Below are 22,453 nucleotides of genomic sequence, written 5' to 3'. Positions count from 1 at the left end.
TTAAATATTTGTAGTCCCTGCTGAAAACCAAAACAGAACACGCTGTTCTCAGGCTTGCTTTATATGACTGTTAGGGTTAGATTTTTTTTTTTTTTTGAGCTTATGTGTTTTCATGCAAGAGACTGATCAAGGTAGCAATGCCCATTTTTAACTTCAGCACAGACAGCAGCTCTCAGTAGCATTCCACTTACTGTTAGCTCAGAACAATAGAGAAAATTTCAAAATATGTGTGTTGTGTGCTAGAGAAAGGGTATAATGTGCACAGGGTCAATATTCGTATTGACATGGATTTTATGTAATACAATATCAGTCTGAAGGGTAGGTGTCCTTAAGGCTTTTTTAGATCTCCATGGTAGATGGTTAACTGAAATTTGTACTCTATCAGTAGCATAAGCAGAATGTAAATACATGCAGTGTCCCATATTATTTCCATTTTCTGTTCTAGCATGTTCCTTAACAAGCAGAGAGACAAGGGATTAATTTAAAAAAGCCCACTAATTCCTAGATGGACCTGTAGACATTTTTCTTATCTTGCTGCTAAGGAATGCTGATTGTAATTTTTGGGATTTTTTTACCTTGTTGTGGCATATTTATTAATAAATTTGAAAACTAGGGAACTAAGTGATACAGAATCCCAAATTTATTGTGAACTTTAGTATAGGGATGGCCTACTTACTGAGATTTCTGTGTATCACATGTAATATTCTTCTTTTAAGGTATCTAAGAAAGTTGCAGACTTGATTCTTGAAAAACAGCCTGCATATGTTCAGGTAAGACAACTCCATTTTGTGCTGTTATAATGCTGCACTTGTTTCACTGGGGATTAAATCTAGTCATTTGTTAGTAGAGATGCTAGTGTCTGGTTGCAACTAGCAGTCTGTGTATGCTAAACCTGAATCTGCAGAGTGAAAAGAACCAAGAGCGTACTGAGCTGGAGACTTTAGGATGATAAAGGCTTCAGCATATGACTTTCAAGCAGACTTTCTGAAAACATGAATTCACAGGCTTGGCTGATACCTGTAATGGACTTGAACAGGCTGCGTCTGTGTTTAGGAGTGGTTTCAGATCTTTTTCCCTAAGAGAGAACAGCAATGGTCTTTCTTAAGAGCACTTAACCAGAAACCTGCTGCTAATCTCAGGCAGTCGTGAGAAGGTGGCATCTAAGAGAAGACTGAGCTGGAAATAGTACCTCAACACGTCAAAGATCTGTGAGAGCAAAATAAACCAAAACTGCTTTAGCTGCTTGCAGTAGAATATTGGCACGTCTTCTCTCCTTGATCCCAGAATGTAATTGGAACAGCTGTCATAATGGTTCTATAAAGAGAAGGTGTTTTTTTTCTACCCATTGATTTTTAATGATGCACCTATACATTTGGTCAGCTCTCCCTGATGTTGTCTGATCTTTGCAGGAAACGACAGTGACAACTCTGCAAAGTGGAAACTTATCAAAGTAGTCTGAGAATTATCCTGTGATGGATAATTCTGCATGTGTACAGCACCTTGTGTAAGCATTGGCATACCAGTGATTATGGCAATCCTTACTTTGGTCAAGAAGCTGGAGAGAGTGTGGGAGGGAAATGATGGCTGCATTTGATGGTGGAGGTCTCTTCTGGGTTTTTTTTTCGTGAGGTGTCATGAAGCTGGAATTATTTTCCTCTTTCATCCAGAGGATATTTCTCTTCTGCTCTTCCTCTTCTGCTAGCTTGCAGTCGTGGCTCGTGCATGCAGCCTTAGTGGCCTCCCGAGTGTCCCATCTGTGCTCTGACATTTTGCCACATAGAAAGAGGAGTGCTGCTGTTTAAAGAAAAACTGCAGGGCGTGAGCGTTGCTTCTGTCATCTCCTGCAATAGCTGGTGGAAGAAAAAAGCTGTAAGGGTAATACTATTTCAGTTTTAGTTAAATGAGTCGGGTGGGAGGCTATTGCAGAAGGAGGCTGGGTAAGTGCTACAGCAGTCAAGTCTTCATAACAGAGTGTACGGGGGACAGAAAGGGTAATTAATTGTGTGGTATCAAATCCTTCTGGTATAGTTTTGCTGTTGTGCATGTTCCGAACTGATGTTGTTTAGCGAGTGCTGCTTTTTCCGAATCCAGCGGCTTCACTTCAAAAACCTCCTCTCAGTGCATAACAGTAGTGGAGAATGTGCTTCTTGCGTTTTGCTGTGTTATGTTAATATTCTTATCCCAGCAACATCTTAGTGAGGTGCACGTGTTTTATACCAAGAAGTTCTTTCAGATGCTCCAAAGGGACAGTTAAAAATCCATTGTGCCAGTAAGAATCTTTTAAAAACATTTGTCAAATGCGTATTTGCCTGATGAAGTCGATAATCCTTCAGTGCTACTTGCGGACAGAGGCTTGCACAGAGTTATTCAAGTCAGTAGATGTACTTGTCGGAGATTTCTGGTGGGCATCACAGGACTGACTTTCCCCCTGTCTCGTGAAATGAAGCTCCTGGTGTGCGATGGGTACTTTCTAATGGCAGCTCCAGTTCAGTGTGCTGCTAAAGTAACAGGTCATTAGAAGAAGCAAAAATGCAGCTGAGACTGTCTCCTGGACACCTTGTTTCCACCGTGCAAAGGAAAGCGTGGGGAAGTCATGGTTTGCAACCCATTCCTACTGGGAAGTGCTGATCTAACAGGCACTACTATGGGCTGAGAGAGGCATGGCACAGACACAAGGCAAGGGATTTATAGTTTTCCCTTCACCTTAGAAGTAAAAGCGTGCATTAGGAACAACCAATGGGTGGAATATTGTCTTTGAGAACAGAAAAAAATTTATTCAGCCCTAAATGCTGGGCGGAAGACTCCCTCTCTGGGGACTGTTAGGCTGCACTCTCTCCCCATGCCTCTCCACCCAGTCATGTTCAAAGGAGAGGTTTTACAGAATCTTTGCAAGAGGCAAGACTGGAATGGAGTCGCTCCTTATTGTACGCATTTCCTCATGAGGGAGAGAACAGTGGCATTTTGAATAGCTTTTACATTTGCAAAGTATGTTTTTAGTGGGAAGTAGGTACTGAGGAGAGGAATCTTTGCATTTGGTTTCTTAAGATATTATGCATGTCAGCAACTAAGCTGCCATTTTTCCAAAAGCAAAATTGGTAACATGAAGGAGGAACTTTTTATGGTGAAAGATGCAGCTCAGTGATTTGTCAGAATTGCTTGTATCTTTGGAGACTGACCAGGAGCTGATCTTAAACCAAACTAAACTTTAAACTTTTTTGCTTGTCATATCTTTAAAATTAGATTAGTTTTCAAAGTGAAAGTCTCCCTTCTCCCCATGGAAAGCACTTGATATGTTTTGAAATGATGAGCAGTATTTAAGAAAAAAAAAGGTTTTTTTTTTTCTTTAGCGCAGGGAGAGCATTCACTTTTCTACAGTGCTGCTCCTAACAAAAGAAATCCTAACAGGTTTATTTTTTTAGAGGAGTTGAGATTATGCTAGGTACTTCATGAAGTCAAAATCAAGCTAAATTCAGGTCACCTGTGCTGAAGAGTTTTCAGCTGAAATTTAACAGGATACAATTAACATTCATTATGAAGTGTCATCTATTAAACAGGTAGAATACAAGTGCTTCTGAACAAGAAAATGCTGTGTGAAATGTGATTTTTTTGTTTTGTTTTGCTGCTCTCTGGCATATTAATGTAAATTTAAACCCTGGGCTTCTGTCCCTGAAGCTTTGCTCATTCTTCTTCAAAAGAGAACTGTATTTTAAAAGATAGTTTGTATTAATGTTACATTCCAGTGCTCAGCATATATAAAATGATGAAATAAATAACATATAAAATAACTTTACGAAGTCATTATAACATCTCAAGAGAAACCTACTCCTACTAATCACTAGTCTTCATTGGTGTGTAGCACCAGTTTAACTTGTATACTTAATCAGCCTGTTGTCTCTCTGTAGGAACTTGAACGTGTTACATCATTGCAGACTGGCCTTCAGTTAGCAGCTGTTATTTGCACAAATGGAAGAAGGTATCTTGCTTAACTAATGGCAGAGGTTGAAAGGGGGGAAAAAGTATTTAAGAAGAAATCTGTAAACCCGGGAATTTTGCTTGCTGATGGTATTCCCTGTTTATGTGCTGAATGGAATTAGCAATAGTAGTTAAAGAAATACTGAAACAGATACCAGCTGCTTTCTCTCTTGCAGCTCTCAGTTTTTCAGTTGGGAGTTTTCATTAAAACAGGAACCTGTTGAGATACACCATTGATCCACAGACAAGTTCTGCAGAAGGGAAGATGTTCCTTCTTAGTAGTTTTTGGTATCATCTCAGTTTCTGGGTTTTCATAAGAATGCAGACAATCTTATTTTCTAGTGTGTGTTTTGATGGATGTGTTAGAATTTCTTAGAAATAAGTTTTATTTCACATATCTTCAAAGATTATGTTAATTTTTAACTTTTGCAGACACCTGAATATAGCAAAGGAAGGCTTCACACAAACTAGTTTGGGGCTTCTTGCAAATCAAAGGAAACGACAGTTGCTTATTGGACTGCTAAAGTCTCTGAGAACAATAAAAACACTGGTATGCACATTTATTTTTGTTCAATGGCAAAATATTTTTCTTCATTTCTGTGTAGTTATGATTTTTTTTCCTTTTTTTATTAGCAAAGAACTGATGTGCGTTTGAGTGAGATGTTGGAGGTAAGTCCCTGCTACGCTATTAGAATTTGAAGCTATTCTAAGTCTACTTTTGTAAGTCATCTGAATTTTGTCCCTTCTTTCCTTGCTCTTGCAAACAGGCTATGGGGGGGTGTGTGTGGTGAAATTGTATATTTATTTCTCTTTTAAAAGTTGTGGGAAATAACTTCATATCAAATTAGATAGCCCCTGTGCTGAGGGGGAGTATTTTCTGTTAGAGACTCAGTGCCCAGATCTAAAAGCAAGATTGAGGCTTGAATTCAGTAAGAGTGCTGTGGAGTTTTCACTTCCCTCTGTACCCTCAACTTACCCTTCTTTTCTGGCCTTAGCTTTGTATTTGGAAGAAAAAAGAAGGTGAGATTTAGCTGATTGTTGATATGCTGGATCTGGATCAAGTACTTCTACTGGTGTATTACTGTATAAATTTATATGTGGGCTCCCTATTTAGTATTTTATTTATAAGTGTAGTAGCTTCTCTCCTTATTCATTGGGTTGACTTTTTAATAATCAGTTGTAGAAAACATTGCTGCGTGAAGGCCGTGACACTGAAAATTCTACTGATGCAGTATATATACTGCCTAAAAGTAAGGTAGATACTGCACAGAGCAAAATTAAGGTCTTGTTTTAAGGTGATTGACTGTATGAAAAACAGCTTCAAGATTTTATTGACAACTATGTTTTAATTGTGTAGCGTAACAGTTTGGCAAGCTAGCAAGTCAAAATATTTACAGCTAATAATGGATGGAATGTTATTATGGTAATTCCTAGTTACTAAATCTGGAAATTGAGTCTTAATAATTATAGCTCTTAAGGTTCTTGGAGTTTAATTCCAACTTGGGTAATACACCTTGTCTCAGCACACTGTCTTATTCTTTACAAAGTGTGAACGTATTAATGTACAGGCTGCATAAAAATTGCCTTCAGCTCGGTAAGCCCTGTACAATGATGGCTTTTCATTTCTGTGCTGTATTTTGTTGCATAGGAAGTCAGCTCTTCGCTGTCTACTGGTAGGAGTTCTCTTAAGACTGAAGTGTGGGTGTTGCATTCGCACACAGACCCTAATGTCTGATTATCATAATTTACCAGTGATAAAGTGTTATGGGCTGGAACTGCCCTTTCTGGCTAAGTGCAGTTTCTAATTCTAAACCAGGTATTGACCAATTTATTGTCTTTACTGCAAGAAGAAGTTAGTAGCTTGGAATATGCATGAGAGGTATTAGCCATTCACACAGGAACATTTAGATAGGGTTCCCTATTAGAAAAAGACCAGACACAAAGCTATGATAACTTACAGTGGCGAGCTGCATCCAGAAGGTATTAGTAATATATGTTATTCAAGCAGGCTTTCTGATTTGAGCTCTGTTAGACTTAATGGAGCAAGTACCAGGTTTCCAATGGAGAAAGATGCAAAGAGCTGTAAACGCAGTAATCATGTTAGACCAATGTGCTGTGCTGGATAATGTGTGTGTGGTTTTTTGTGATTTTAGCTAAACTTGATCTGCATTAGAATGCTGCTGTTAAAACCAATTTCATTTCAGAAACTCCTTTATCATAATAGCTGAATATGAATTGCCTTTCTGTTTTTACTCTTCAATCAATGACTTTGACATTCCAGTATAAGCTTTGCATTTGAGCGCTCTGAAGCACGTAATGTAATGGATGCAGTTAGGACAAAAAAGGGAAGCTCTTAGTTATTAAAGAGGACTTTCCTTCCTCCGAGAGCCTTTCTGGACTCATGTCTAATAGAATACAAAAATAGCAGTTATACCCAAGGCACTGCCTATGTTCTGTTGGCAAGATCTTGGGGATTTACATTTCTGTGTGCATGTTTTCATTTGGGTTTTGTCCTGGCATGCTCATGTACTTCCTGATTGATCAGACTACCTGTTGGATATTCTTCTTAAAAATTAGGATGTTATTTCCATTTTTTTTCTAAGCATGTTCTGTTTGTCCTGGGGCCTTGTGTGAGCTGGTTGTCTTTAAATTATTTTCTACTCAGCTATAGAATGTGTCAAATAGTGTTTATTTGTGCATGATGTTGGAGTATCTCCCTTGTCTCTTTTTAGGTTTTGTAAACTATGGCAACAGCCTGGCCAGTGCTTGAACTTACTCTTTCCTTGCTCATGAATATATCATATTGTGTTACCAAAGGTTTAAAAGTTAACAGGGAAGATGTTAGTTGTTTTGTAATAAAAATTTTCTGGTATGTTTTGTATGAATGCATAAGGAAACAAAACTTCAAGTCATTTGCATAAGGTAATATAGTACACAGTGCTTTCAGATGTTCTTAACACGCGGACTGTTTCTAATTATAAACTGCTTGCACATGGAGTTCTGCAAGGGACCCTCACTCATTTCCTTTAACTTGACTGTATAGATGTAAGAGGCAAAGTATTTTGGTTTTCTTGTTTATACGTAAGCATGCAAGCAAAAATGGATGTTGCAGTGTTTACTTCAAAAGCCAAATTATTTTTCCATTATATTTTTTCCTAAGGAAGAGGACTATCCAGGAGCTATTCAGCTGTGCTTAGAGTGCCAGAAGGCTGCCAGCACTTTCAAACACTACAGTTGTATAAGGTGAGGTGACATTGTGCATATTTCAACTTCTGTATGATTTTATTTGTAAATGGTATAAAACAGTGATCATTAATTCTCATTCTCTAGAGCAGCTTTAATTGAAATTTAATATTCTGCTCAGAAGAGTAAAATTGAGGCATTTATAAAAGCATAAGCATCCTCAGTAGTTTCCCGACACCTGTACCACTGCTAGTCAGTCTTCACAATTGTAACACTGTATAATCTATTTTTGGACTATGTCATTGTTTTGTAACTGTTGTAGTATGTTGGCAGGTAAAGTTTCAAGTAAGACTGTATTATAGCTGTGCTACAGCCTGCAGCCTGGAGATACCTGCGCTAGTGTTTTAATAAGCAAGTTTATATTCTACAGCAAGATGGCTTGTGGAGGATAACCTACCCTAATTCTTGGCAGTGAAATTAGCAAGTGCAGAACTTCATGTTGTCATGGAGAAATTGACTGTACAGCCAACATTTGCCTACATATATTAAAATTTTGAATCCCTTCTTTACATAGTAGTGAGTGAAAACTATTCTTTATTTACTTGAATGAGGAAGAATGACTGTGATTTCCCTCAGTCCTTGACAATTTAGTTGTTGAGAAGCAAGATGGCTCCTGAATAACTTTTGCTCTACTTGAGCCTACCTTCTATAGAGATGAGTCTCGCAGTCTTCCATACCTGTGTCTTGTCTCTACTGTTCAGTAAGCTCTCCTTAGTATTTGTTGCTCTTTCAGATGCTCTGTGGCTCCAAACATGAATTTGATTTATTCTGCACAGCATTTTTTGCTTTTGGAGAAATTAGCAACATTTATTCAGCTTGAAAAGGCAGCTTGATTTCTTAGAATCTTACAGTGCTTGTCTGGAAAACCTTGCTCTTTTGAGATCTAGGTTAAATTATGTGGTTTCCTTTAACTTAAATTCTGTTTTGTGTAAAAGATATGAAAGTTTCTGTTGAACGTTGAATCACTTGAAGCTTTTATTCCAGCTTCAAAGTTTATCTCCACTACACTATGTCCAGTGTAGCAAAATTTGGAATTTAAACTGACAGTTCACGTTTTTGCCATTTGGAGTATTTAACTGCAAAAGTCATAGTATTTTAAATCTGATAGCATACTGACAAGGTACATGACAAGTAGCTGTGAGGGTTTACTTTGTCGTTGCACTCAAAAGGATATCCTTGCATCCAAAATGACAGTTTCTGGAAAGAAAGGATGGTGACAGTAAAAAATGAGCACTGCTGCTTTATTCCGAGAGAGTTGTTTGAGCTTAATTTTTTGTTTGCCTTGTGAGACCAGAAGGACATTTTAGCTGTAAATCCCAGCTCCAGTGCATACATTTCAATCTCTCTGCACTGTTTTACTTGCAGAAGTCTGAGAGAATGTGTGTTGTATGGAATAACGTCTCACTAGCAAGGGACTAGGCTAAATGAATAGATAGATCTTTTGCATTTCTGTTTAGTGCTGCAGTAAAAAACAGCTAGTCAAGAAATCAGATGTGCTAGTATTTGTAATGTGCTTATATGAGGTGTCACCTCTGTCTGTTACCATGAAATTTTCACAGTATCCCTTTGATTGTCAGCTGTCCACATGACAAGAATCAATGCCTTCCTTTGTACAATCATTCTTCACATTTTTCTTGCTAGATGGTGGTAGGAATTGGGTGTAGCTCGTAAACAAGAGGGGATGTAAACCTTGCAGTGAAGCATATGATATTTTTATCTTGGTGTATACATAATGTGAAAAGGCAAGCACTTCAGCTTCCCTGCTAAGACTTCTTGGTTTTGAACGTGGCTGGTCATCCTCCTTTGAAATAATAGGCTGGTTGTTTATTATTTTTGTTCTCCTTTGTCTTCTTCCTAGAGAATGCTTGCATTATGTGATTAATTTTTGTTATAAAATATAAATCAAAGTCTTTTACCTTCTGCTTGTTGAACACTTCTGATGTGAATTTTCCCTTGAAAAACCTATAGGAAAATGTAATGTCAGATAATAGGATGACTCTGTCTATTGCATTTGGGTCGAAATGTTACTTCTGTTATACTGCAGTAATGTGCCTTCTAAAAATGCACCAATTTAGATTTGTATGGATGGGGATGAAAAAGAAAAGGCTTCTAATATGTATTTTATGAATGAAATTAATGCCTTGAATTAAATTCTCAATTATGGTAAATGGGCTTTCATAATAATTATGCAGGCATTATGTCCAAGCACTACCTTTCAAATTCTGGCTTAGAAAATTCTGGACACTGCATTTCTACATTTTTCACTTCAATACTTGGTTAAAGTTACTTCTCATATTAAATTTTGTGATCACACCTTCTTTTCCTAAATTAGTCAGTATAAATGTAGGCTATATTCTTGCAGACACCTCCATATAGCATAGCTTGGTTGAATAAATAAACTATGAATGTGTGTATTTAAAATTGGTGCTTGAGCACTTGCTTGAATGGGAGGACAGCACTGTCACAGGAGTTGCACTGAATGGTAGGGGTAAGAAACACGTGGCAGTTTTACGTTGGTTATGTTTCATGAGGAACAAGATCTTTTGAAGAATTCCTCCCCATCCTCCTGTTGCAAAAGAAAGGAAACGTACACCATTCCAGAACGGCCCTGATCTTGGGGCATTTGCTGGGAATTGTGACATGAGGGCTGAGGTTCCTGAGCTGCCCAAGCCTCCTGTGTCACCAGGTGATTGCAAGCTGGTGCTTGCCTGGCATTAAGAGTAGTGGAAACAAGGAACTAGTTTTCATGAAGATCTGTGCTGGTATATAGATAAAATTTGTCAAATGTGATCACCTGCAATAATCAAGGAATGTTTTCTGGAGCCCAGGAGGTTTTTCAGCTCTACATTGTATTATTTGAGCAAGTTCTTCATGTGTGTGAGCATGTAAGTTGCCTGGCTGAGGGGAAAAATCCATGTGTGTTTTTAATTTAATTAGAAAAGGTAAAGAAATGCTAGGTTAGCAGCAGCATGTTCATGACATTTGTTTGAAAGGAATCACGGTCTTGTGTTTCTGTGGTACTTGCTACCATTAGGGGCTTTGTGAATTTCCACAGGACTTACAGCAGTACAATTGCTTAATTTGTTCAGTCTGTGCAGAGACTACCTGTGCATTGCATCATTTTTTTACTAATGTCAGCAGCTTCTATATTTTAGACCAGTTTATTTCAACATGTAAACCAACTGTATCTATATATACAGGGGGTGATGGTCTATGCTGCACCTAGTTCTAAAGATGGGAAGAAGAAGTGATTCTGTGCACAGAGCAAGGTTCTTACTCTTGTTCTAATGGCTTCTTGCTAGGTAAGAGAACTGAGTAATGGGAAATGCTCATAAACTCCAGCAGGAGATGTAGGAACATGAAATTGTTGTGGAGGCTTTTCTGTTTGCAGGCTTGTTGCAAGTGGAGAAACAACAAAGAAATACTGGCTGCTCAATTTAGTGTTTAATCCCAGCTCTTTCTCATACAGTTTTTTCTATTTAAACCTTGCTTTGGAGGGTGTTGTATTCCGGTCATCTAACAGAACTAAAAAAGGAGGGGTGATGGGCACAGCATTTAAGTGGAGAGAACTAGGTGGGAAAGCGAGAATCTGTCTTTTGAGTAGTTAACCCAAGCCCCTTAGGAGAAGATTCAGAGCGCAGAAGTAAGTTGTCTAAAATCAGGTACGGTAATTATCCCATGAAATCTCTGTGCTTTCCATGCTGAAGAGAATGTCCTGCCTATTCCTTCGTTGCTTTGACCCTTCCGAACAGAAACATAGTAGTCACATTTTGTGTCATATTTTTCTGGCTGGTGTTCTGAAATTTTTAAAGCTGATTGTTGGAAAGGGGCAGTTGTGCCTGCTTTGTCCTAAATACTTTCTCTTATGGTAGCTATTTTCTTCAACCTTTCTATACCATAGACAGCTCTGAGAAGTGGAATGACGGTCTTAATAAGATGTTTCTGAGAGTTGTGTAAGCTGAAGTTCTTTTTTGCTACAGTGTTTCAGGAAGGCCCTCCTGAACCACAAGTTACTATACCCTAGTTTGATAGCCCTGGATTTTCTGATTATGTTCTACTGTAGACCAGAGTGTGAAATCAAAGTGTTCAGAGCACGAGATTCTTGGAGGTAGGGAACGTCTTTGAATGCTTGGCTAAATCCTAGCAGGGTGGGGTCTTGCCTGGGCCCTCTTAACACTGTTGCATTGTAAACCTAGGATAATGTGCTGCTGCACCAGGTATTTTAGTCTGAAGTGTTAGGAATGCTGCAAATCCGTGCAGTAGGTGCCTTTCAGTAGTAACGGTAGTGTGCTGGTGCTAGTCTGATGCGGTAACAGCAAGTTCATGATTTATGATAAATTACTATATTGTGGCTCAGTAGCAGGCAAATATGTTTTTTGGAAACAAGAAACTTGGTGTGAAATGTTAATATGATCAGTAGTTTGATTTTGAACTTTTTTTTTTCTTTCATTAATAGTGAGTTGAATTCAAAACTGCAAGACACCTTGGAACAAATAGAGGTAAGAATTAATATACTGATGTTTAGTATAAGTTAGTATTTAACCTTGAGGTACTAGAGCTTTCTAATGTGATGCTATTAGCAGTTACAGAAAGTGCACATTAGTTTCAGATATTGTCTTTGAAATGCTATAGTCATTGCTATTCACATAGCCTGTTATGCTGCAGTCAGCTTAAATGCTTTATAATATCTTATCAAACTTATGAGCCCAGCTTACTGATTATGCCCACTTTAAGTGGTAATCAAACAAAATAGGCACATAACATTTGAAGTACTGGAGTAAAGGTATATGTTCCCTGTATGGTGAAGATGCATGATGGTGGTTTTCAGTCCATGAACTACTATGAATTCTTTAGACAACTTCTAAATAGTTGTGAGAACTAAATTAGCAGCATGCCGATAGATTTGGGTAAACTACACAAGAGATCACAGTTTCACTGGAAGTTTTAGAGATTAGCAAACTGGAAACTGCCAGCTGGGGCCAGTGCTAAGCCATAGGAAGTAAGACTTGAGTAGCTGGGAAAGATGCGACTAAGACAGAAGATTAGTTTAAGCTGGTAAATAGTATCGCAAAAGCAAGTGAATATAAAATGTAAAATAAATCTCTTGCTGGAGATTGGTGGCAAGAGAAAGTTCACAAGCAACAGGAATTCTTTTAGCTCCATTTCTAGGTAATTTTGAGCTGGAACTTGGCAAGCTTTTTGTAAGAAGTCTGGTAATGTAGATATGTATAATGTATATGTAGTGTATGTAATGTCTGCATGTGTAATGCATAGCAGGAAACTGAAATAGCTGGCCCAGCGGCTCTCTAGGCCTCTGCTCATATGCTCTTTAGAGAGTCAGATTAGTGCATGCATTATCGTATCTTGTTATTTAATTCCATGTACAATTAGAACTTTGTTAAATTTCCTTAACTTATGTCTTTGTACTTTCACTTTCTTGCAAAGCTTTTCTTTGTTCTTTTACTCTCTCACTGATATGTGCTCTGTTCAGAGCATGGCTGGTTCAGAAGAGCTAATGAAACGACTGTTTTCTTCTCACTCACACAGGCCAGTCATTAAACTCGCCTCCTTTTTTTTTTTTCTTTTTAAGATCATTCAGCTTTCATTCCTATTGCTTTCATTTACTTGCCGTTTATTCCTTGTAAGCAAACATTGAAGTTGCTTAAAAGGAGACATGCATCTTTACTTCCTTCCAGTAACGGCTTTGCAGAGCAAATTCTGCTTGTACTAAAATCTGGTAGAATGTGCCATGTTGGTTGGTGCTAGCAATTCACAGCTAGCCAAATAATCATATTCAATATTTGTATTTATTGTTTGTGAATTTATAGCAATATCTTATTTCCCTCCTATGAAAGTGTCTTGTTTTCTACTGGAATTATGTCTATACATATGGGAGACTGTAAGTCATCCTGAGGTTCATAGAGTGTTCCTGTGAAATACATGCTTTAATTAATATAGAATCATATTCCTCTAATTAGTATTTTAGTAATGAGCCTTCTCAATAGTTGAGTGCCTCTGCTTATATCCATTCCTTTTTTCTTTTTTCTTTTTTTTTCTTCTTGTAATTTAGATTTTAACATTGATTTTACTCTTATACTATGTTACAAATAAAATGCAAGGTGGCTGCAGTAGAAGGAACCATTGAAAAATGTAGCTGAAAAGATGAATGTGCTCTGTGTTTAAGAGCTCTGTTCATGGGCAGTTTGATATCCCGGTTTCTCTCTTTGTACAGCTGTTCTGCATGAAATAAGAGAGGGAAAAAATATTAGTTTTAAATCAGTATATTGCTGAAATTTAAATTGCTGAGTAACTATTTAAAGAAGTTTTGAACCTTTAGGTTACTTGTCCTTTTACTATTTTGCTTAGGGAAAAATAATGGTATTTGATTGTATTCTACTCTCCTTTTCTGTGCTTAAAGAAAATATTTATCTGCTTAAAAAACCCCAGCAAAATAAAACACACCCGCCCAAGCCCAACAGCAACAAACCCCCCCCACCAAATCTTTAGGATTAAAATCTGTAAATATTTTGTGGCTAATGAAGTAGTTCATCAACATTTTCCAGTGAAGTAAGTAAAAATACATAGAGACTAACCGTCACCTGTGTTTTCTATTTGCAAGAGCAAGACTACATTGCAAGATCCTTAATTAATAGGAACTGAAATGGATTTAGTGACTAGCAAGGAGAGAAAATACCTGCTAGCTTTGTATATTATCATATGTTGTTGATTCTTGTTTTAATTTCTTGCATTATTGGTTGAAAATAACTAGAGTTAGGCTGTGTATCTCTGAACATACTACAGCATCTAAGTGAGAATTATGTTATTAAGCTACACGGTCAAATTCTTGGAAGCCTTATTATTCATTAAGTATATGATCCTATTTTAGTTTTTTTTGTTCAGTGCACATAAGAGATTGACTTCATTTATGGCAAAGCTGTTGGTGTGCTCAGACGCAGCTCTGATGGCAGAACTAATAGTTGTGTGTTTGTGTGTGTGCGTGCTTTCATTTCTTCTCCTATGGTACTGATCATTGTGCTGGTACTCCATAAATGACGTATTTCACAGTGAACTTTTAAGTGAGACAGTGTTAATTCCATTTAATAGATTGCGGTCAGAGGGTTAAGAAGTCTATAATTGAGTTGCTTGAGCTGGAAACACCTGTGGAGCATTTTCATTTTTTTTTCCCCAGATCTGGATTTTTCTTAGGAGTGGGAGCAGACCAAGTTAGTGGTCCCATATTGTGGTCCTAGACCCTCACAAAGTAAACATCCCTTTGAATTTGACTACAGTGAAGTAGTGTACTTTTTACTGTGCTTGTTCTTGGAACTGATGGAACTGTCTGGCTGACAGGAATTTTAAACTGAAGTACTGGAGGCTGCAGAAAGCAACATTTGAGCACCTCGAAATTGTCCAGTAATGTACAGTCTTGGCTATTGTAAAAGCGTAATTATTAGATTTCCTCACTTGCTGTTGTTTAAGTAATGTCTTACTTGGCCTGTTTTTACTAAGTGTTTAACACATTTTTTCCTTCCTTTATATAGGAACAATTGGATGTAGCGCTCTCCAAAATATGCAAGAACTTTGATATCAGTCATTATACAAAGGTTCAGCAGGCTTACAGGCTGCTTGGAAAAACACAGGTTAGTACTCATTTTCTGAGTATGCCACAGAGAACAGTGGCGTAACAGTGTGAAGCTTTGAGTACTATGATGGGAATTTATTTTCTTAGTGCTGGTGAATCTTGCTGAGTATACAGAGACTTTTATAATGCTCAGGCAATTAACAGTAATTGCTAAAGATAAACTGTGTATTACTGTAACATGTAGCTTTTTGGACATGGTGTAACTGTAACAGTTCCCTATTTCAGCTGTATTTGTATTGCTGTTTGCATTATTAATTGTGTTTGGGCATGTCAGTACTATTTTTCCTACCTAGGATCCTGTTACTGAGTTGTGCAGAACCTGTGCCTTGGATGTGTGCATTCCCATTTTCTATTGTACTTGAATGCGACAGGAATGAAGTCGTGAGGAGATTCTTCTTGGCAACAAACTATGACACAAGGCATGTCAAACCTGTATTGTGGGCTTGTCCCGAAAGTACATCTCTGTGCCTAGAGGTTTTTGTATGTAAATAGGAGTAGGTCTAAACTCTCCGATAGGATGTAGTTCTCTTCTGTTGGTGCACTGCCTTGAGACTTAGAATGCTTTCTCTGGAACGCCGGTGAACTGGTTTGCTTCTGAAGCAGGTGTGAAGTGTGGGAGCTAGTACCAAGCTCCTGTGATGTAAAGGGGGGTAAGGAGAGGAGAAAGTCCTGGTGGCATTTTTCGTCAGTGGTCGGTGTTCATAACATAGTGAAATTAAACGTGGTGGTGCCAGTATAGCAGTGATGTTTTGCTTAGAGAAGAAATTCCTCCAGAAAGCTAAAGTTGCTGAAGATCACGTCAAAGTGCCTGTCCCCTGGTGAAGACAGGAACAAGAACCCCATTTGCTCTTTATTACACTCGGGGTCTTTTTTAGTGTTGTTTCCCAGTATTCAGAAGCATGGCTGACACTGGAATGCCTTTTTTGGGTTTGTTTTCAAGATTTTGTTTGGTTTTTGTTGCTTTCTAACTAGAACCTTTCTAGCAAAGTAGGGTTCTTTTTCCATGGCTTGGCTGTGATAAGAGTGTAGCTCTGCAGTAGGATGGAAAAGGGTTTCTCTTCCCATACTTTGACAATGTGCAGAATTATTGGAGTGCCTAAAGACTGCAGCTTAAAGTCAGGGCAGAAGATTAATTAGACTTTTGCTTTGTTAGTGCATTGTATGCAATTTCTTTATTTACTGAACGAAAGTCGATACAAGGCATTCACTGCTCGCAAGTCTAGTGCATGATATGTTGAGAAAGGCAGACTTTTTGGCGAGGAATGAAGTTTCTGAACAAAAGTGTTATATGTTACTGCACAGTTTTGCCTGCTCTGTTCTCACGAGAGTGACTTGTTTTTGACATTCTTTTTATTGCTATTAAAGTATGTATTTTGAACTTGTCCTGAAAAGAATTTATTTGCATCATTATTGAAATATCTCCCATTTTGAACCCCCCTCATTAAATAAAATGACAAGAACCTTCAGTGTCTTCAGTACTTTTCATGTTTTCATTTGTCATTCTGTTTTGTTTGACTAATTCAAGTTAGGACTAGCTGCAGAAGATCAGTTATTTGCGACAGGATTGGAGCAGAATTGCTCATTCTTTTCTTATGGAGGTATTTGAGTTCTCAGCTCTTGTCAGCAGCTAAGAATCTCAAACAGCAAGTAGCAAAACTGACCATTTTCAAATCTGCAGGATCTGATAACTTAATTCTGGCATATCCGAGATTTTTTTTATTCAGTTCTTATATACCATGTATACTGATTATTAGCATGTCTTGAAACAGTGAGAAAATTCAGTGGCTGAAATGGAGTAATGTGATGTGCGGTTTATTAACAAAGGATCAGGGAAACAGCCTGACCTGACCACAGGCGTGATTATGGCAAACCTTGTACATTATGTAGTCATCAGTGTTTAGTACACGCACTGATATTTTTTTTCTGAGATAAATAAATGTCATATTTTGTTTTTATTGCAAAGAGGGTTTTTGAAAGAAATTTATTGATGCGATGTGTCTGCCTTTCTGTAACACTTAATCCTACTTTGTATTCTTCAAGGAAGAACTCAGTTTGGCAAGTGGATGGATTGAAGACTTTGTAGTTGTGGTTTTAGTTTTATTAATTGCAAAGAACATATTGTTATTTTAGTTAGAAGTGTTTCCAGTGGGAAAAATAGCACTGGTCTCAACTCATTTTTTTGACACATTCATCAATGATTGGGAGGTAAATGAATGAATGAGTAAATTCTATAATTAAGTATATTATGTACACGTAAAATTAATATTTATGAGTGATAATGTGAAAAGAATGGTGAGTGATAGAGGGCAGATGGCAGGGGAAACTGATTTTACTGGTAATACCTGAACTCTGTTACATTATCATATTGTAATATTGCGAAGTCCTATGTTAGGTATTTGTGAAACAAAGATTGGAGGCCAAGGTTACCATCTCCTGGGTTCAGTACTGAAAAAGACTTAAATTAGAAGACTATGGGATATGACGAATTGAATTTTACTATTTGATTTTATGTTATTCTGTTTCTTTCAGACAGCAATGGACCAGTTACACATGCACTTCACTCAAGCCATTCACAACACTGTGTTTCAAGTAGTCCTTGGATATGTGGAGCTGTGTGCAGGAAACACAGACACCAAGTTTCAGAAGTTACAGTACAAAGACCTCTGTACGGTATGTAATTCTTGCATATATGTGTATTTTTTAATCTGAATTTTTCCACTGTTGTAAGTGTACCTTATGTAAGCAGGGACTCAGTTATTAAATTAACCCTGCAGCTGCTGTAGATTCTTAATACAGCTCATAGGCTAATTGAGAGGTTGGTTATTCACAACTTAATATTGACTTTGATTGCACTAAATCTTAGCACTTTGGAGTTAGTGTACACACCATCTAAATAAATGTAAAGAAGCGAATCACAGGATACAAACAGGAGATCAAGATTTCAAAACTCCCATGTCTTCAGTGTAGTATGCTAGTTACTGCAATCACTGTTAGCTTTGAACTTTTATTTCAGTGCATTTTGGCAGTATTCACAATTTCTGTAGTATTGCATTTCAGGAAGGATTCTTGTAAAGATATTAACTTAATTGGAATTTTCCCATTACACCTAACTTTGTGTCAGATTAGTTGCACTTTTGTTATCAAGACAAGAGACAGCTGTAATACTGAGATGCAGAAGCCTGGTGATAGGTGGATCATGGACTGGGCATAACCATGTATTTTCCTTTAGTGCAGATTTTAGATGCAGTTTCTTGCCAATGTATATTTTGCTTGGGTTTTTTTTTAATGTTATTAGAATGGATTACTGTATTTTGAGTAGTATTTTTAATACTCTTTTAATTCTTCCACTTGTTATCTTACTGTTCGCACTCTGGGAAATTTTCTTAAACTTTGGTGGTGGAGAGTGTGTGAAATATTTTAAGTGGTTGTAACATTAATTTAAAACTTGAAATTATGTTTCTATCTTGAATGTTCTTCGCTTGTTTCAGTCACAGACTAAGCCCTCACCATACTTCATCAACTCAAGGACCCACTCCATCAGTTAGAGTTTATTGAATCTAAGTACAGCCTCAGGAAGATTAAAGTTCATATTCTGATCTACTTTCTGTTCTTCTCAGATCTTCTGGGATTGTGTAGCTTCAGCTAGTAAACAACACATCTGCATCGAAAATCATTTCATTATGAAGAGGTGCAGCTTTGACTTAAAAGGCTTACATAATCTAAGAGCCTTAATATGAGCGAAAGTGGATTATGAAATTTTATTTTTTTTTTTAAATTTTCATGACTATCTTGGTAACAATTAGATATTTAGGGACAGGCTGCAGATGGGAAATTTTGGTCTCTGTTACAAACCGTGCTGTTCAGTGTTGGTTGTTACCTGTTGCGGTGCATTTGTGAAAATCAGACCACTGAACAAGCTGGACTATCATAGCAATTCCATTTCTAACTTCCTGTAGTAAAAATACCGACAGATCTTGCGTTCAGTTGTCAGGGAATAAATTGTTTAAGACTAAAATATGAGCCTTTTTTCTCTGTATCTGGTTCCAGTGAGAACCCTCTTTAACCTGTCTACACTGTCAAGCCACGGTGCACTTATCGTACGTATAAGTGGTTATGGAGTGCTTACTCTAATTAAACAATGGAAGTCATACAAAATTGAAATCTTTCTTTTTGGGCAGTTCTCCTCTTGTGTGTTTCTAAAAATCTTTCTAAATGAACACATTAGCTCATTTCCATTTTACGTGGGTAGTGGGGGCCTATGGTAGGGTGGTTTTCTTTGTTTTCTTTTTTTTTTGTGTGTTTCTTTTCTGGAAGTCAGATACGGGCTTTTATAATAATGTGGGGTTTTTTTAAAAGAATAATGTTTTCAGTATTTCTTAGTCATTTATGTAAGTTATGTGCCTGTGCACTCTGAGTCACTATTTCCTTGTTGAGCATTTCTTTTCCTAGTGATATGCCATGCTCTCTTACATCTTTTCTCTTCTGAATACTACTGGAGCAGGGGAGAGTTTGGCTGCTTCAGTTTCTTTATTCTAGCAGAAGTTCAAAGAAATTCAGTTGTTTATTTCCTTAGTCTAAATGGAATTATCTTGGTATTTAGTGAGTGATCTTTTGCTTCCTGACCACCTGGAAGCTAATATGTCTTCAAGTATAGTGATCTGCACAACCGAAGTTTAGATTTTATAGCTGCTAAAAGCCCTTATACACAGCAAGAGTAACATTTTCTGATGCGTTGGCAGAGAAAATTGCTGAAACAACTGTTGAAATGGCAGGGCAACTTATTGTTCAAATAATAAACTTAGTACCCCATTTTGTTCCATTGCTAGCAAAGGTGTATAGTATCTGAGATTGAAGTGTCTCAGTAATGCAGTCAGTAATGTATATCAACTCTCCAGTTAAACAATATTTTAGAAAAAAAATAGTATTCTCAACTGTTACTTTTTTTATGCACCAAGAACTTGACATTTTCTTTTGTTGGTGTGATGAATGATTAATATGAGGCCTCCAGATACTTTTGCTAGTGACATCTGTTAATGCTAACAAGCATTTTTTGTGAGTCCTTAATCATAAGCAGAGTGTAGGAGAACATGGCTTGGGCAATATGTGCTACTGCCAGGAGCGTTTTTTAAGCTTAGAAAGCAAGAGGACATGATTAAATAGAAAGTAAAGACAAGTAATTTATAATTTTTCTTTTTTTTTTTACCTGAAAACTGAAAAATAAGAGGGCATAAGTGATGCATCTGCATTTGCGAAGAAATCTGTCTGGTCAAATGTTTATTTTCCAAAAAATGTAATATTCAAGCTTATTGAGGTTTTGTTGCAATTCATTGCTCAGAAAGGACACTCGGTATTTAGAAAGCCACAGTTATATTGGTGGATTAGGATGCAATTTGTTGGGAATTGATTGCTTTGATTAAGGGTTTGCTGTCTATAGAATCCTTGGTTGATTATCTGGTGGTTATGTTGACATCACTGTTGCAAAAGCTGTTACTATTTTTGAAGACCTTTGTTGTTACCATGCTCCTGTGGCGGCCACCATGGAGAATGAGGCACCTTGGACCCTGGTGACCCACAAAAGCAGGACTCTGCTCCAGCCTCTACCCTCCAGCATAACTACCAAAACCAAATATGAAGCTTTAACAACTGTAAACACCCAGGAGCAAGATCTGCAAGAGAAATCTATGCCAGCAGCACACAGCGGGTACTGTAAGAAGAAACGACAGGTACTCATGGTGGATGGATGACTCCCTGTTAAGGGGCATTGAGGCACCCATCTGCCGACCTGACAGGGAGGCATGCAAGGTGTGCTGCCTTCCAGGAGCTAAGGTCCGAGATGTGGCCAAGAGGGTGCCACAACTTGTAAAGAGCACAGACTACTACCTGCTGTTACTCTTTCATGTAGGCACAAATGACACCACAAGTTGGAACCTTGGCAGCATTAAGGAAGATTTCAGAGCGCTGGGGGTGAAAGCAAAAAGCATTGGTGCCCAAGTTATCTTTTCCTCCATTTTACCAGTTGGAGGAAGGGGATCAGCTAGAAACAGACGCGTTATGAGTTTCAACTCCTGGCTTTGTGACTGGTGCCGCTGTGAGGGTTTTGGTTTTTATGACAATGGGACTTAGTTCAATGATTATAACCTGTTAGAGAGGGATGGGACTCACCTGTCTAGAAGAGGCAAGGGGATCTTTGGCAGCAGGCTACGCAACCTGATGTGGAGGGCTTTAAACTAAAGGACTTGGGGGGGTGGGAGGCAAAATCACAATGCTCAGGCCATCCCATCTGGCTGGGGATGAAGTGTGGCTAATCAGAGCAGTGACAAATGTTCCTCAGCTGCGTCCCAAGCTGAGAAGCAAAAGGCCAACAACCTTAAGAGTGGGCATGGACATGGCAGATCCTGTTGCACCCCTCCAGGGAAACCAGCATGCTTGAGTTCCACTCTGAAATGTCTGTACACCAATGCACGCAGCATGGGCAATAAGCAGGAAGAATTAGAGATCTGTGTGCGGTCGCAGGGCCGTGATCTCATTGCAGTTACAGAGACATGGAGGGACAGCTCGCATGACTGGCATGCTGTCATAGATGGCTACACACTCTTTAGGAAAGACAGGCCAACAAGGCGAGGTGGTGGAGTTGCTCTGTATGTGAGGGAGCAACTGGAATGTATTGAGCTCTGCCTGGGGGTGGATGAGGAATGAGTTGAGAGCTTATGGGTTAGAATCAAGGGACAAGATCATATGGGCAACATTGTTGTGGGTGTGTACTACAGGCCACCTGATCAGGAAGAGGAAATTAATGAGGCCTTCTACAGTCAGCTGAAAGTAGCCTCACAGTCACAGTCCCCGGTTCTCATCGGGGACTTCAACCACCCTGACATCTGCTGGGAAGACCACACAGCCAGGCACACGCAGTCCAGGAGGTTCCTACAGAGCATTGATGATAACTTTCTGATGCAAGTGGTGGAGAAGCCAACGAGGAGAGGCGTGCTGCTGGACCTTCTACTGATGAACAAAGAGGGACTGGTTGAGGATGTGAAGGTTGAAGGTAGTCTCGGCTGCAGTGACCATGAAATGGTGGAGTTCAGGATCCTGTGTGGAGGAAGCGGGGCGATAAGTAGGACCAAAACCTTGGACTTCAGGAGGACCTAACTTTGGCCTCTTCAAAGACCTGCTTGAAGGAATCCTGTGGGTCGGGGCTCTAGAAGGTATGGGGGTCCAAGAGAACTGGTTGCTCTTTAAGCATCACTTCCTCCGTGCTCAGGATTGGTGCATCCCCCTGAGAAAGAAATCTAGCAAAGGAGGCAGGAGGCCCGCATGGATAAGCAAGGAGCTCCTAGCAGAACTCAGAGGGAAGAGAAAGGTCTATGGAATGTGGAAAGAGCGACAGGCCACTTGGGAGGAATACAGGAATGTGGTCAGAGCATGCAGGGATGCAACGAGGAAGGCTAAGGTCCACCTGGAATTCAAACTGACAAGGGATGTCAAAGACAACAAGAAGGGCTTCTCCAACTACATCAGCAGCAAACGGAAGACTAGGGATAATGTGGGGCCACTGCTCAACAAGGTGGGTGCCCTGCTGACAAAGGATACAGAGAAGTT

At 38.6% G+C, this 22,453-nt stretch overlaps 1 protein-coding gene across 1 annotated transcript in view; it reads left to right on the top strand.

Annotated features, from left to right (window-relative positions):
- Nucleotides 1-22,453, top strand: part of VPS50 (VPS50 subunit of EARP/GARPII complex) — a 96,971-nt gene that overhangs the window by 14,641 nt on the left and 59,877 nt on the right. Inside the window, exons 5-12 of the mRNA XM_075419332.1 lie at nucleotides 717-770; nucleotides 3,903-3,973; nucleotides 4,405-4,522; nucleotides 4,606-4,641; nucleotides 7,133-7,215; nucleotides 11,672-11,714; nucleotides 14,757-14,855; nucleotides 17,387-17,527. Of these exons, the coding sequence (XP_075275447.1) occupies nucleotides 717-770; nucleotides 3,903-3,973; nucleotides 4,405-4,522; nucleotides 4,606-4,641; nucleotides 7,133-7,215; nucleotides 11,672-11,714; nucleotides 14,757-14,855; nucleotides 17,387-17,527 (645 nt within the window). The remainder of the gene's footprint in view (nucleotides 1-716; nucleotides 771-3,902; nucleotides 3,974-4,404; nucleotides 4,523-4,605; nucleotides 4,642-7,132; nucleotides 7,216-11,671; nucleotides 11,715-14,756; nucleotides 14,856-17,386; nucleotides 17,528-22,453) is intronic.

This window comes from Opisthocomus hoazin, chromosome 4 (genome assembly GCF_030867145.1).
Source record: "Opisthocomus hoazin isolate bOpiHoa1 chromosome 4, bOpiHoa1.hap1, whole genome shotgun sequence".
In the NCBI taxonomy this organism is placed as follows: domain Eukaryota; kingdom Metazoa; phylum Chordata; class Aves; order Opisthocomiformes; family Opisthocomidae; genus Opisthocomus; species Opisthocomus hoazin.
This window is presented reverse-complemented; position numbering and strand designations above follow the sequence as displayed.